We start from the raw sequence: 15,454 nt of genomic DNA, 5'->3' as shown, positions 1-15,454 counted from the left end.
GCTTAAAATTTTTGAAATTTCTAAAGAAATAATGGAAAATTTTAATCAATTTTGTTAGTCGTGAACAAGATAGCTATATAATCTAACAATTGATGCGAGCGCGAAGCGCGAGAAAAAAAATCGAGATTTAGACCTAAAATGGGCCACTCTGTTCATGTTTTGTAAATCATGAAAAGGATGAGTAACAGGGGGTCTTCCTACATTAATAATGCGAGAACAAAGCGCGAGCAGAAAATTGTTGATATTGTGATCTGAAACTGGATAATGATTTATATATAAACATGCGCGCGCGTGTTTCATATTTAGCATGTTTAGACCTAGAATCTAGGCATTCTAAATACATCTTTAATCATGAAAATCATGAAACGTTGATATTCCGATCTGAAAAAAAAGTAAATTTCAGCTTTATTTTAAAGGAGAATGAAACCCTTGAAACCAGCTGAATCCATATCAAAGAGAAAAATCAAAGGAACACATTGTTCAAAGTTTGAGGAAGATTGAATGAATAATAAGAAAGTTATGAGCATTTGAATATTGAGATCACTAGTGCCATGTAGATCCTCCCATCGGCAATGCGACCAAGATCTGTGATATCACACACGTACAACTCCCTCATTACTTTAGTACTTATTTCACTTATATTCTCACTTTTATAGAGTCTATCACAAGGTGAGGTGTTCTCTTTATGAGATGACAAGTACAGAGGTTTCACAACATTATATCATTGATGAATCGTTTGTCATATGATTAGAATGAGCAAAAATAAATATTTTGGGGTATATTTTCAGTGTCCAAATGGGAGAGTTGTACGTGTGTGACATCACAGATCTTGGTCGCATTGCCAATGGGAGGATCTCCATAGCATTAGTGATCTCGACATTCAAATGCTCATAACTCTTTTATTGCTAGTCCTATTTTACTCAAACTTTTGTTGACCTTATTTTTTTATTTTTCTGCTTTCACAAAAGCTAACTTGCTCCAAGAGTTTCATTCTCCTTTAAGCACTTTGTAGGAAAATTGTAAGGTGGATATGGATCGCACTTAAAAAAGAGCTGATATTTTCATTATTATTACTTTGAGTTTTTACATAGGACCTGGGGGGCGTTTCATCAATATTTTCGTCCGACAAGTTGTCAGATCTGACAACTTTCCTGGATTCTGATTGGTTGAGAAGCACTGTTACTATAGTTACTGTCGGATAAAACAGGACTTGTCGGATAAAACGTCCGACAAGTCCTTTCATGAAACGCTCCCCGGGACATCCTTATGACATGTCATCATATGAAAATGATGACTATCTTCCTAAGCGCGAGATGAAACAAAAGGGACAATTTAATTATTAAATTAATATATTTATTAATGCCTAATGAGGGCGCGAAATCTGATGATATTATGGCATAAAAACTGGACATTTCACTTTTGTAAATATGAATAGGATGCATCAGTTAATATATTTTTAACCATTAATGCGAGCGCAAATCGCGAGCTAAAATTTTTGATAAACTGTCATGAAAAGGGGAATTTAAGTAGTTAGTTGTATAATCAATATTGAAACATACATAATTCGCCAATCAAAATGGCAGTATGAAACGCTAGCTGATACGTCTTGACAATCAGACCTGAAAAGGGATATTTTGAAAAAATTTGGAATACACGAAAATAATAGGTACCTGATAAATCAAAATTTGTGAGCGCGGAGCGCAAGCAGCAAAATATTCAGACCATAAAACTAAAAAAATTTACAGAGAACTTTTTAAAAATCAATTTGTAAATCACACAAAATAATGAAAGTTCGATTTCCGAGGTTTTCTGAAAATTCAGGGGGGGGGGGTCCGGGCCCCTGGATCCGCCTATGGGGACAAGGGGCTGGAAAATTTGACAAGCAAAAAAAAGGTTATCATCCCAAAAGTAAGGTCATCTCGACCCAACTCGTCCCAAAATAATGTTTTATTTCGATTAAGAATGATGTATTTCTTGCCATCATAAAAGACCAAAAATAGTAGGGGGACATTTGATATTGTGTCCCCCCTACTATTTTGAGTAGGGGGGACACGTCCCCCCTGTCCCCCCTGGGATTTCCGCCCATGGAGGGCGCAAAACAAGACAGGAGATGAATGCGCAGGGAAATGACATGAAGTTTCATCAAATTTGATAAAAACCTTGTTCTTTTTTTATTCAATACGACACGAATTTTATACCATCCTCTTATTAAATTAGAAACCTGTTTGCCCCCAAATTATGAATGTTTAGTAACTAGCTGAAAAGCGGGAGAAGTGGCCTATATGGAGGTGACGGCAGAATTTGATATAAAGATTTTACACGCCCGGAGCCCCCCCCCCCCCCCCCAGTGCGGAAATGTTGCGTGAAAGAAGAAGATAACTTCATATAATTCGGCCTAACCTTACTCTAATGCCATGCCCTAATGCATACTTGAACTTTAACTATAGGAACACACTAGTCCTATAGCCGAGGTGGAAAAACAGGGTTAGAGAAAGGGTGATGGAAACAAAGGAGAACTGCAATATTGTAATTTAACCGCGCGAAGCGCGTATGCAAAATTAATCATTATAAACTTAGAGCGAGAGTGAAGGGGTTTCGTTAAGGTCCTAATTCTTTTGAGAAAAAAAAAGAAAAAGAAAAACCCACAAAGCTACATTTCTTCCATTTCCTCCCTTCGCCTTTCCTTTTCTCCTCTTTTTTCCCCCTTTTTTTTCTTCTTCTTTTTGGGGACGTTTTGGAGGGGGGACCGCCCCCCCCCCCTGGCGCGCACCTGCAGCCTTACTCTATTCAGAATGTTGAGAATAAAATTAGGAAAATAAAAGGATAAATTAAGGGGAAATACAAAATTACAAATTGGGATTATCAAAGGAGGCGTAACGCTAGGCCTACATACATCATACCACTGTTAATTATAACCCCCCCCCCCCCGCCGAATGCTGGGGCCTCCCCTGATATTCTTTGCCGGTCGAGAGCTAATGTTTTCTAGGCCTACTTTGGTTTCTATCTTTGACTGAATATTTAAACGAAGCAAAACAATGGCTGACCGTGAACAAATTTCAACTTTACAAATATCACAATATGATCACAGCAATTTTTAAAAACTAAGATTAGAAGTTACTGAAGAGCTATATCCTCTAAAAATGAAGACATGAAGCCGACAGAATTATGGGGGGGGGGGGGGGCACAAAGCGCACCATCGCCGCTCCCCAAATTTAGGGCGGGTAGAACATAAGAGGAAAGAAGGATGGCCAAGGGGGTTGATGAAATTAAAGGTCAAGTCCACCCCAGGAAAATGCTGACTTGAATAAATAGAGAAAAATGAAACTGGCATATTGCTGAAAATTTCATCAAGATCGGATGTAAAATAAGAAAGTTATGACATATTAAAGTTTCGCTTATTTTTCACAAAACAGTGATATGCACAACTAGGTGAGTCAGTCGATGATGTCCATCTCTCACTATTTATTTTGTTTTTTATTGTTTGAATTATACAATATTTCATTTTTTATAGATTTGACAATAAGGACCAACTTGACTGAACCATATAGTATTAAACAATGCTAATTCCACATGTTCAGGGAGGAATTAATCATTGTATCACTTGACAATGAGGAGAAAATTAGAATATTTCATATTTCATAAAAATATAAAAGAAATAGTGAGTGAGTGATGTCACCTGCAGTTCCCTCATTTGCATACTAGCCAGAATGTGCATATAACTATTTTGTGAAATTAAGCGAAACTTTAAAATGTCATAACTTTCTTATTTTACATCCGATTTTGATGAAATTTTCAGTGTTATGCTTGTTGGATTTTTCTCTTTTTATTCAAATCAACTTTTTGTTGGGGTGGACTTGTCCTTTAAAGATTACACTTTCATAGCTAGACATCGAACTTGGAAGGGGGGGGGGTGGCCAGGGGAGTCTAGGTATTGTTTGATGACGTTCGATAACGCTCATTGGTAGTCTAAAAATTGAGACTTTGATAGTAGCAATGTCGCGGTAATAACGTTTTATCAGGTTGACTTGAATTCAAATACAAAATATAAGAAGTACAATTGTTTTGAGGCAAAGAAGTTTTAAATACTGGACTTTGCATATCTACGAAAACAAAATAAGATATTGGTCGTGGCTTGAAATGGAATCCACTTTAACAATTCGTTGTTGATCGATCATGCACGCGCTTATGTTTTAGACTATTATCTTCGCCGCATGTATGGTGGCGTTTCGTCAACGAAAAGCGGCAGATTCTTGTCTGGATTAAAACCGTTAAATATAGTAATAAGGTAAGTGATCTTAGCATCTTATAATGTCATGCTTATTTATTGTAGAATGTCTCGTTTATTTTTGATATTTTGATTCAAATACTCGAATGTATGGGAATAATATTCGACCTTTTTCTGGTCCACAAAGTAAAGTGTAGTCCCATAAATTTCATATTGTGTAAGTCATTCATGCAGAGACTCTCCCAGGCCAGGCATGTGTGAGGTTTCCGCGTTTTTTTTAAAATTCATTTCCGCGCTTCTTTGCTCTTTTCCGCGTTTTCTATTTTTCCTCTTTTTTTCCCTCCTATTTCTTCCGTTTTATTGTTAGCCTTGCAAAACAGACATTAAAATATATGCGTAATTTTCTGTAGAAATGTACGTAATTGAGCCTTTTTGAGGCGATATTTGTAAAAACGACTGTTGAAATAGTCTAGTCACTCTAGACTCGAGTCTAGCAAAAAAAGGTATGAGCTGGTTTTCATCGCATGTGTCGTGATGTCGATGATGTGCAATGGGACAGCGCCGTAGTAGTACCGGGACCCTAGCCCGCTAGTGTTTGCTGACGGGCCGCTCATTTTGCCTAAGTCTAACTTAGAGTTAGACAGCTGGCACTGGCAGCCTTCTGTTTCGAGGAGTTTTTTAACATTTTTTTATTTTTTGTTATTTCTCCTCGTACACAGACAGCTCGCGATCGTGCAGCCGCCATTAGGGGGTATACAATGCGAAATCTCCCTGACGGGGCTCATCGATGTTTGTCTTTATTTCATTTAAATATATAATATAAAAAGAACTGGACCAAAATAAAGATTATTATTCCATTTTGGCCTGTAATGCACCAAAACGGGAAAAAATAAACCTAAAAGGGGAAAAAACAGTGACTTACTTCGGCTGTCGCGCAACTCCCACTTCCCTGGTTTATCCGAACTTAAATAATACATAAACATATGGCCTTTTGAGTCCCCGTACAGATCGAGTTTAGAACTTTGGTCTCTGTAATTGGTGAGTGGAGCCAACAGAATTCAGTGGAACATGCAATATAACAGAGACCGAATCTTTTGGTCCAGCCTAAGTCTAACGTTATACCAAACGCTTCAGTCTCTGTATTTTGGTTGTTCTGCTGAACTGCGTTGGCTCCACTCACCAATACATAGACTGATGAATTGTTGGCCCGTACGTAAAGCCAACGTATTAGTAGTATTAGCGCGCATCTTCCTGACAAAGTCACAAAGACGAATGCATTGAAATGGAAGTCGCCAACATGCGCGATCGTTTGGAACATGTTTAAAAAGGGTTTTGAGGTGTTACTGCTTTGAAATAAACCGAGTGATTTTTATTAGAAAGATAAACGAATGACACATCTTCCGAGCAAAGTCGCAAAGGAAAATAAAATGAAAATAATTATTCATAGATCACAGGTTAATGAACGATCGGCGGGACATCTTTTATAAGTATTTTTAGGTGCTAGCGATGTAGAATTATTGGAATGATCTCTTGATCTCATACGACGCATTGTATCTTAAAGTCGCAAGTGAAATTAAAACGTAGTAGAAGTCGCAAGCACACGCGATGATTCGGAACATGTTATTAAAATGTTGTGAGGAGCTAGCGTTTTCAAATCAATTTATTACTATCTTGAGAAATGAACTTTTGATATCCAAGAAGAAATAGAAAAGAAGCATCTCCCGACGAAGTTGCAAAGACAAATAAATTGAGGTTGAAGAGAAGATAACGATGTAAGAGAGTAGCGCAGTGATGTCCGTCAATAATACAACCTTTAAAAGTTCACGGCGGCGTCCGCTATCACCACAAGGTTGAAGAGAAGATGTCTATCATAAACGATTCAAGAGAGTAGAGCAGTGATCTCCGTCAATAATGCGACCTTTAAAAGTTCACGGCGGCGTCCGCTATCACCACGAGGTTGAAGAGAAGATATCTATCCTCGTAAACATCGTCAGATAATACCACGTCTTTCTCCCTGATTAATGCGACCTCTAAATAGCTAGCACCTCAAAAAAAATCTTGAAAAATATGTTCTGAACGATCACGCACTGTATTAAAACTAGATCTACGCCGATTTTTTATATACGATTTTTTCCTTCAAGGGGCATGATCGAAGATCGGAAGGTGATCGCCGATTGTGGTAAAATCTGATAAAATCGGGAGCAGATTAAAAAATTGGTTACAGCCTTACTTTCAGACCTTGTAAGTAAGTAGATCTAGCTAGGCCTATTTCATCTAGATCTAATGTTAGGCTCAATAACTACAGAACTGTAGGCCCCTATTATTTTTTTGTACAGTTTACCAACTCAAAAAGTATGTAGAAATGTCATCAAAAGTATGCTTCAAATTGCACCATTTGTCATACGAAATTCAAAAAGCGTCACGCAGGGCCACACCCATCCCCTGCTTGGTCGCTCCGCCTCCGCTACCTTGGGCCTCAATTGTTGCAGCAAAATATTTTCCTCCACATATTTTTCTACCCCACATGCCTGCAGAGACGACAGACGAGAGATAGAGGGCTGGGCGATCGCGAGCAAGTGCAAGGGAAGGGAAACTTTTTTTATACCCGGTAATTAAGTATTTATTAAGAATATAACAACATGATCAACACAAAATTCAACTTAAATCAAGAAAATTACGACCATAAATAGTAATGAACATATTTACATGTCATAAAGAATATGACTTTCATACATGTATGAATGTTCAAATTCAAAAGTCAAACCTGCTCCATATATTGCCTCGGCCAAATGTTAAAAAAATCAGAAGAAGTTGTACCTTTCTTTTTAGCGATGTTGTATTTGATTTCTTTGTTACTGATTAAGTAAGGTCAGGGATCTTATTTTGAAAATTGCAGAGATCTGGAGATAAAATATTTTAGCGATAAGAAAATAGTACGAGATAAGATTAACATGATTAAGAGTAAGATAAGACTAAAAAAAAAGAGTCACCCTGAACACCATTCTTTCAAAATCCAAACAGGAAATATTTTTTTCTTCGTTTTAACTTTGACTCAGTCATTCTGTATTTTAGGTTATAAACCACTTTAAATTGTTGGCAGTTATAGCTAGCTACTCCATTATCTGCAAACATGACAAAATTAGTGGTCATGATTGATGATTGAATGCGCTGATGCGAGCATTAGAAATCAAATCGGACATTTTTTCAGCCATTTCAATTTAGCAGCATCTAGCACCCTCTTGTTTTTTTTTTTTTTTTTTTTTTTTTTTTTTTTTTTTTACTAGCCCTTTAAATTGTTGGTGAAGGGTCAGTAATGTGTCTTACATCATATACTCCTGTCCAATAATTAGAAACAGAAATTTTTTGGGTCCATTCCGTGCTTCAGAACAAGTTTTTATGTATTAAGCAAGACAAAGATATGTAAATTAAACCAATAATACATTTTGATTTGTATCTTTCACATCATAACCATTTCCTGGCATGTAAGTGTTCATATTCAATCTAGTAATGGATCAGAATATTGGCATTAAATTTTGGGAGATATACCAAAAATATTCTATAGATTCTAGATTTCAACAAGAATTACAAGTGAACAGAACAAAATCTTTGTGTATTAAGAATACACAGCATTGAATTTGAGCATGCTGTGTGTGTGGTCAATACACCTGTTTTTATAAGCACTATTTCCTTTCGTCTTGTGGATTGTCATCTAGAGTCGAGTTGACCGAGCTGGCCCTTGTGACAGAAAGAGTTCCTTTTTCGACAGCCACTCTAACCCTAACCCTAGAAGAATATATGTGCCAGAGTGTTTTAAAATTTCATTCTAACTGCACCAGTATAAGAACAATTACAAAAATTGATATATAATAATTAGACATCAAAAATATTATAAAATATATTTTCGTGATATTAGCACTACATCTGTTTGTAGAATAATTCCAGTATTCATCCCCATAGATAAGATGGTATTGTCTAAATGTGAGCAAAAAAACAAAACAAATGGAGGGTATAGAAAGCTTTCCCAATTGACGACTGATACATTTGTATAATCATAAAAATCATCATGAAATAATTTGATGTGTTTGTCATCTCCCCACAGGTTGTTGAGCTCACCAGCAAGAAACCATGGATGCAGATCTGTATGATGAGTTTGGGAACTACATCGGTCCAGAACTCGATAGTGATTCAGACGATGAGAGGGGTTCAAGGGGTGATGCCATGGGAGATTTTGATATGGTGAGTGAAGAAAGAATTTAAAAGCTTTTTTGATGTTTTTTCAATGTAAACTTACCCTTTCGTTATAAATGAGGGAATATGTTTGATGTACTTGAGGCTGAAAAAAATCATCTAACTTGAATAAAGTAAAATTTAACAACAAAAACCATTGCTTCAAATGAAACAAAAGATAAGATTGAAAATATATTTTGCACTGATTTGCTGAAACGGTTCTTTAATGCTGTCAAATAAATGCATTGAAAGAGTTGATTTCATATCCCTAGCGTTATTTGACTGATGATGCAATGTGAAATTTTAGCAATTTCATTTATTTTAACCAGTGTAAAATATTTGCCTTCCTTGAAACAAAATAAATGGCAGCTTTGATTGTACATGTAAGTCCTTTATGGCAATTACCATGGTAACAGGGTTCATGAGCCAATTGCAATCAAGGTTTCCATGGTATCATAATGTCAAAGTTCCCATAATTACATGTATTTATGAAGCAGGCCCCATGAGCACTTGAGCAGAAAAGTGAAATAATTGTGATTTCATACAATAAAGTACAAAGAAAATAGAGGGCTGATCACATCATGAGTTCGTTCTTTGCATGGATTCCATTTCTACCCTCTCATCTTTCTAAAACTGAATCACCCATCTTGATCTTCCAGGGGGACGACGATGAGGGCATGGACGACATCGATGATCACGACGATGAAGATGCCAGTCACGCTGTGGTCCTTCACGAGGATAAGAAATACTATCCAACAGCAGAAGAGATCTATGGACCCGACGTTGAGACCATCACTCATGAAGAGGATGCACAACCCCTCACTGGTATGAGTTTTGCTTATTAATGTAGAGGTGTTGTGGCTCAGTGGATAAGTCTCCGGTCTTTGAACCACAAGGTCCGGGGTTCAAATCCCACTACATCACTTGCGTCCTTTGGCAAGGCGTTTATCTAAATTTGCCACTCTTCACCCAGGTGTAGTAAATGGGTACCTGGTAGGAAGGAATCCCTTAAATGCTCGAGCGCTTGATCAGGGTAGCCGTGCTAAAGCCGGGGTAATAATATGCAGTGTTTTCAAACGTTTGTATTTGGTGCTGTATAAGTGTTACATATTATTATTTAATCCACATTTCATGAAGAGAAATTTGGAACAGAGTGATCCCAATTATATATATTTAGACATGAAGCAATGCATTTCAGTAACATTTTCCTCGGGTCTGTATTCTGAAATTGGGTTTAAAATAAACTCTTGTCTAAAGTTTGGGTCTTCCTTTTTACTATAAAACCAATTGTGATGCAAATATCCAACAGTTCAGTTTTTCAGCTCTTTTGACACTCAAATCATTAAAAAACACTCTGGAAATGACAACTACAATTTCGTTTTCATTATTGAAAGCATGATAACATAGTAAACCTAAAACAGGTTAAATATAAACAGAATTTTGACATGTTTGGCTTCCCATCACTAAAGCACAGAGTTAGACGAAGTAACGCTAGACTTCAGAATACGGGCTGTAGGGTTTATAGACATGTTGAGAAAAGGGGCATCATGTGTGCCATCTCAAATCTGATGCCCAAAGTTGCACTGGCAATTTTTGTGTCATACATTTCATGAACCATATTTGGATGATCTAATTATTTTTGCACATGTATTACATTGGAAAATTATTATTACAACATTCAAATCTTAGGTAAATGTAGTAAAAAAAATATTTTTTTTTGTGCTGGATACTTTTGGAAAATTAATCACTCATTTTGATTGTAAACTTTGCCAATATATTCTAGTTACATCTTTCACAAAATATTAGTTTTTTGATATACTGCAATATTTTATTTATTGGGATGGGACTAACAATACAATCTTTGAGCAAAATTAATAATCATTATTTAAATTTTTAACAGACTTAATACAGACTTTAGTGAGGTATTGATCTAATTGTATTCTTCACAGAGCCAGTTATTGCTCCTGTCAAACAGAAGAAATTCACTCTCACTGAACAGGAATTGCCTGCCACTGCTTATGATATGGAGTAAGTTATCACTGTAAAGGTTACTCAAAGCATTATCAGTAATCTATCTTTCCTTTTCTACCTGACCTTATGCTTTCAAATTTGGGATGTGTTTTACAGAGATTTTAATAAATATGACCCAAAGTCACAATTTGATATGTAGTTACATGTTTTTTTTATACATAACACACTCTATTGGTCAGGTCATTGTGAAATTATGTGTTAAATAACATGAGCAAGTTGACCCTAAAGTATCAGATTTCCCTCTCTGTGAAACACCCCCCCCCCCTCAGGGGTCCTAATGATGCACATGATTTTAATCGTCTCATTCTGGCAACAATGAATGTCATATGGCATTTTGAATTGGCTTTGTGGTATTGGCTGTTCTTACAAGAATAGTACATCGTAAATGACATTCAAATATCACCATTTTCACGAGTGTAATCATCTTTACTGTCGCTGTCATTATTTCAACCATCTGCATTTCAAGCTCAGACTCGTATGTCAAGTGTATTTGTTGGTATCTCTGGTATGGGATAGGGAAAATGGCACTTGGTATTAGCCCCTCCTCCATACTAAACAAATTATACAATATAGTGATTCATACCCCTTTCATAAACCCATCCTCCAATTAGCCGCCTAAGAGTAATGCGGATAATTCAATAAAAATTGCGTTCACAAACTCTGAAAATAATCCGCACTATTTTTACGAGCGCCCGTCTTGAAAAAGGCGGATAATCGTCATGACAACTGCACACGCCCCCTCCGATGTGGTTGTGTTGGAAAAGGGTGACCTTGTGACCGCACCATGGCAATTATCCGCATTATTTGGAAATGCGTTCATAAAGTCAAAATCTGGTCCCGATGCCGCTATTATGCGGATAATTGCAGCATCAAAATAATGCGGATAACTCTGGTCCTCCTCCGATTTTACGACCAAATTATGCTGCTATTAGCCGCATAATCGGGTTTATGAAAGGGGTATCAGATAATATTTTTATTCTTGCCACTAGGTATCTTGCGGACATGATGGACAATCCCAATCTAATCCGAAATGTGACCCTAGCTGGACACTTGCATCATGGGAAGGTGAGTTCCCAAAGTTTGTTCAAATTTTAATTCCAGTTAATTACATTAGTCAAGCTTATGAATGGTATTTCAATTCTATGGAAGTCTTAAAAGCTTGGTGTAGTACATGTAGGTTTAGTTGTAATAAATCATTAAAAGTTGGTAAGGGCTCAATACGGTAATTCATATTGAAGTATTTTTTACCATTCCAACCTTACCAAAAGTCTTGTGGATGTCTTACCTTCTCATCAACCATTCCCCCCTCCCCCAATTTTTTTTTTCATTTTATGAGATTTAGTGCCCCCTCACTGATTTTCTGAATGAAGTCCTTTAACACATTTCTTATAGATTTTGCATACCAGAAATTTAGAAAGATTGTTTCCCTTTTTCGAGGTTGGGAAGTTCATTTTTGTATAAAAAAAAAGAATAATATTTTTAAAAATTTTCATTTCATTTTAGTTAATGCAACTTTTTTTTTGGTTCTGGGCAGTTCAATGTGTTCATTTTACTCAGATATTAGAACACAAACTTCATACAAGATCATGATACTCTTTCAATCTTTTTACCATAAATTGCAGCTACTGAAATTAATTTTCATTTACCAAAATTTATACTGTCCCTAAGTATTAACTTTTCTGATTCATTCATTTTATTAGACCACTTTTGTTGACTGCCTTCTTGAGCAAACACATCCAGATCTGAGAACAAAGGACGACAGACATGTAAGTTCTTTTAATATTTCATAATAATCCTTAAGACGGGCCTGATCAGAAATTAGGAACAAATTCAATTTTTCATATTTTTTTGAAAAAATATAAATGGAATAATTTTTTTTCAGGTTCAGATAATTAAACTAAAAGAAGAATTTGAATCCCAAACTTTTGTAAACAAGCTTTCAGCTGGAGTAAAGGTCAAAATGGTTTCAAATCATTGTTGATTGTATGATTGCTTATGTGTAATCATGTTTTCATATTGAATTTGTTTTTATGCATAAAATGAGTATTGCAATAGCAAGGAATTTCAACTTACATTTCAATATTGCATTTTAGAACCTGGGACAAATGTTCTCAGTAAATGGTTTTTTTTTTCTCCAAAATTGGTTCACATTGATATCATAAGATCACCAATACACCTTGTAGGCCAACTAGAAATAATTCATCTTATAAATTGTATTCAAATAAATGAGGGTATGCTTGAAAAATGTTTAGATTTGTTGTTGTTGTGGTTGATCTTTTGATTGATAGTATTGAGCTGATTTATTTTAAACATTCTTCTTTACAGCTGAAGTACACAGACACTCTCTTCACAGAGCATGAGGTAAATTTGTCAACATTTTGATTTTTTTTAGTGATTATGATGAAGATGAAGATAACTATTATGTTGACGGTTATTATGGCCATTATGATGATGAAGATGAAGATAAAGTTAAAGTTGATTGTGATGAAGAAGAAAATGATAACGATGATGATGATCATGATTGTGATGATATGATGATGATGAGATAGTGGTGATGATGGTGATGATGGTAGTGATGATGATGGTGATGGTGATGGTGATGATGATGGTGATGATAATAATAGTGATGATGATGGTGATGATAATAATAGTGATGATGATGATGATGATGATGAAGATGATGATGATGATGATGATGATGATGATGATGATGATGATGATGATGATGAAGATGATGATGATGATGAATGATAGTGAATCTGATGAATGATGGTGATGATTATGATATATGATCGTGTAGATGAATGATTATTACAGTGATGATGTTGAAGAGGAGGAGGATAATTAGGCACAAGTGTAGAGGATGATAATGTGATAATGGTAATAGTGATGACGTTGATAAAAATAATTCTTAAAGTTTATAATGAAGGTATAAAATCGGACTGACCATGTATAATCGCCATTTTAAGAAATCATTTTATCCATTTCTTATGATCAAATTATTTATCACTCTATCCATCTAGCGAGGAGTGAGTATCAAAGCTCAGCCTGTTACACTGGTGTTACCTGACTGTAAAGGGAAACATTTCCTCATCAATGTCATGGACACACCAGGTAAGCAAATTCATCTGTCTTCTGAACTGCTTTCATCACACTTCTCATCCCTCACATATGTTCAGAATCTCTGGAAAATTTTCTCATTGCCAATCAGGTGGCACCATTAGGGTAGTTTCTATTAAAGAGTACCATGCATCTTTCCACTGGTGACTAGTTTTATGCAACTGCCCGTATCAGACCTTCAAAAATTGAAAATGAAAAATATGAACGTAAAAAAATTGTCCTAATTGTTCTACTGCTGGTTTACTTGCACCTCATCTTATTCATTCATTCATGCTCAAGATGGAATCCATTATTAATTTAATTGTATTAATTTAAGTTAGTTTTATTAGGATAATTTTTTGGGGGGCTCATAGGTACAACCATACGCATCATTGTAGATTAATTAGCTGTGTATGTATTGTACACAATGACATGAAAATTCTCCAGCATTTTCTTGGTATGCATATAAAATAAAGACTTGTAAATGTTTGATTTGTAGCACCAAATCACCTTCAGAGGTTTCTATTGTCCATGTCATACATATGTACTGAACCAGCATAAAAATGATCCTATGAGGTTAAGAAAGTGCTGAAAAAAATGTCTAAAAATAGAAAATTTCTTTGATTTCTATTCATTCTGCTTCGTTATTGTTCCGCAGGTCATGTAAATTTCTCAGACGAGGCAACGTCAGCGTTCAGGATCTCCGATGGTGTGGTGATCTTTGTTGATGCTGCAGAAGGTGTGATGCTGAACACGGAGAGGATGATCAAACATGCAGTCCAGGAGAAGCTGGCTGTTACTATCTGCATCAATAAGATTGATAGATTGGTATTGGAGCTGAAACTCCCTCCAACGGATGCATACTACAAGCTGAGGCATATTGTTGATGAGATCAATGGCTTGTTAAGGTATGCTGGTGGTATTGGTGTCAATGAATGGGATGATGCTGATGATAGTAATGAGGATTAGGAGGAGGGGGAGGAGCGTATGATGATGTTGATTGATGACGGTGATGATGATGGTGATGGTGGTGATGATGATGATGATGATGATGATGATGATGATGATGATGATGGTGATGATGATAGTGATGATGATGCTGATGATGGTGATGATGATGATGATGATGATGGGGATGATGATGGTGATGATGATGGTGGTGGTGATGGTGGTCATGATGGTGATGATGGTGATGGTGATGATGGTGATGGCAATGGTGATGATGATGATGGTGATGATGATGATGGTGATGATGGCGATGGTGATGATGATGGTGATTGATGACGGTGATAGTGATGATGATGATGGTGATGGTGATGGCGATGGTGATAATGATGATGGTGATGATGTTGATGAGAGTAATGAGGATTTTGAGGAGGGGGAGGAGGATGATGATGATGAAATAATGGCAATAGTAGCAACCTAATATTGTTTATAAGGAAAAAAGAAGGTATCTTCTTATCTTACAACTTTAAAATAAAAGTATTTTCTAAGCTGTCCCATTTTTCTTTAACTTTGAGGAACAAGGTTTTAACAGCCAACTGATGTTATGACTCTTCCTTCATCCCTCCCTTCATATAACTACTATCTTCCCCATATTCAATCTAAAATAAAGGAGCTTGTATTCTCAATCCATCTATTACACTTCTTTCTCTCTTTGTTTTTTTTCTATCAGTGTCTACAGTGATGAGGCTGACCAGAAGGTAGTGTCTCCTCTTCTTGGTAATGTTTGTTTTGCAAGCTCCCAGTACAGCGTTTGCTTCACCCTCTCATCATTTGCCAAGATCTACACGGACACCTATGGGGACATCGATTACCAACAGTTTGCTAAGAGGTTGTGGGGAGACGTCTACTTCAGCCAGAAAACGTGAG

General features: G+C 36.2%; 1 protein-coding gene across 1 annotated transcript in view; it reads left to right on the top strand.

Annotated features, from left to right (window-relative positions):
• The first annotated feature begins 3,963 nt into the window (after window positions 1-3,963).
• The window catches only part of LOC129274236 (116 kDa U5 small nuclear ribonucleoprotein component-like), a 46,821-nt gene continuing 35,330 nt past the window's right edge, over window positions 3,964-15,454 (top strand). Inside the window, exons 1-10 of the mRNA XM_064108210.1 lie at window positions 3,964-4,285; window positions 8,325-8,461; window positions 9,112-9,277; window positions 10,402-10,480; window positions 11,473-11,548; window positions 12,184-12,249; window positions 12,809-12,844; window positions 13,507-13,597; window positions 14,241-14,490; window positions 15,258-15,449. Coding sequence (XP_063964280.1) covers window positions 8,351-8,461; window positions 9,112-9,277; window positions 10,402-10,480; window positions 11,473-11,548; window positions 12,184-12,249; window positions 12,809-12,844; window positions 13,507-13,597; window positions 14,241-14,490; window positions 15,258-15,449 — 1,067 coding nt within the window. The 5' untranslated portion in view covers window positions 3,964-4,285; window positions 8,325-8,350. The remainder of the gene's footprint in view (window positions 4,286-8,324; window positions 8,462-9,111; window positions 9,278-10,401; window positions 10,481-11,472; window positions 11,549-12,183; window positions 12,250-12,808; window positions 12,845-13,506; window positions 13,598-14,240; window positions 14,491-15,257; window positions 15,450-15,454) is intronic.

This window comes from Lytechinus pictus, chromosome 13, assembly GCF_037042905.1.
Source record: "Lytechinus pictus isolate F3 Inbred chromosome 13, Lp3.0, whole genome shotgun sequence".
NCBI lineage: Eukaryota > Metazoa > Echinodermata > Echinoidea > Temnopleuroida > Toxopneustidae > Lytechinus > Lytechinus pictus.
This window is presented reverse-complemented; position numbering and strand designations above follow the sequence as displayed.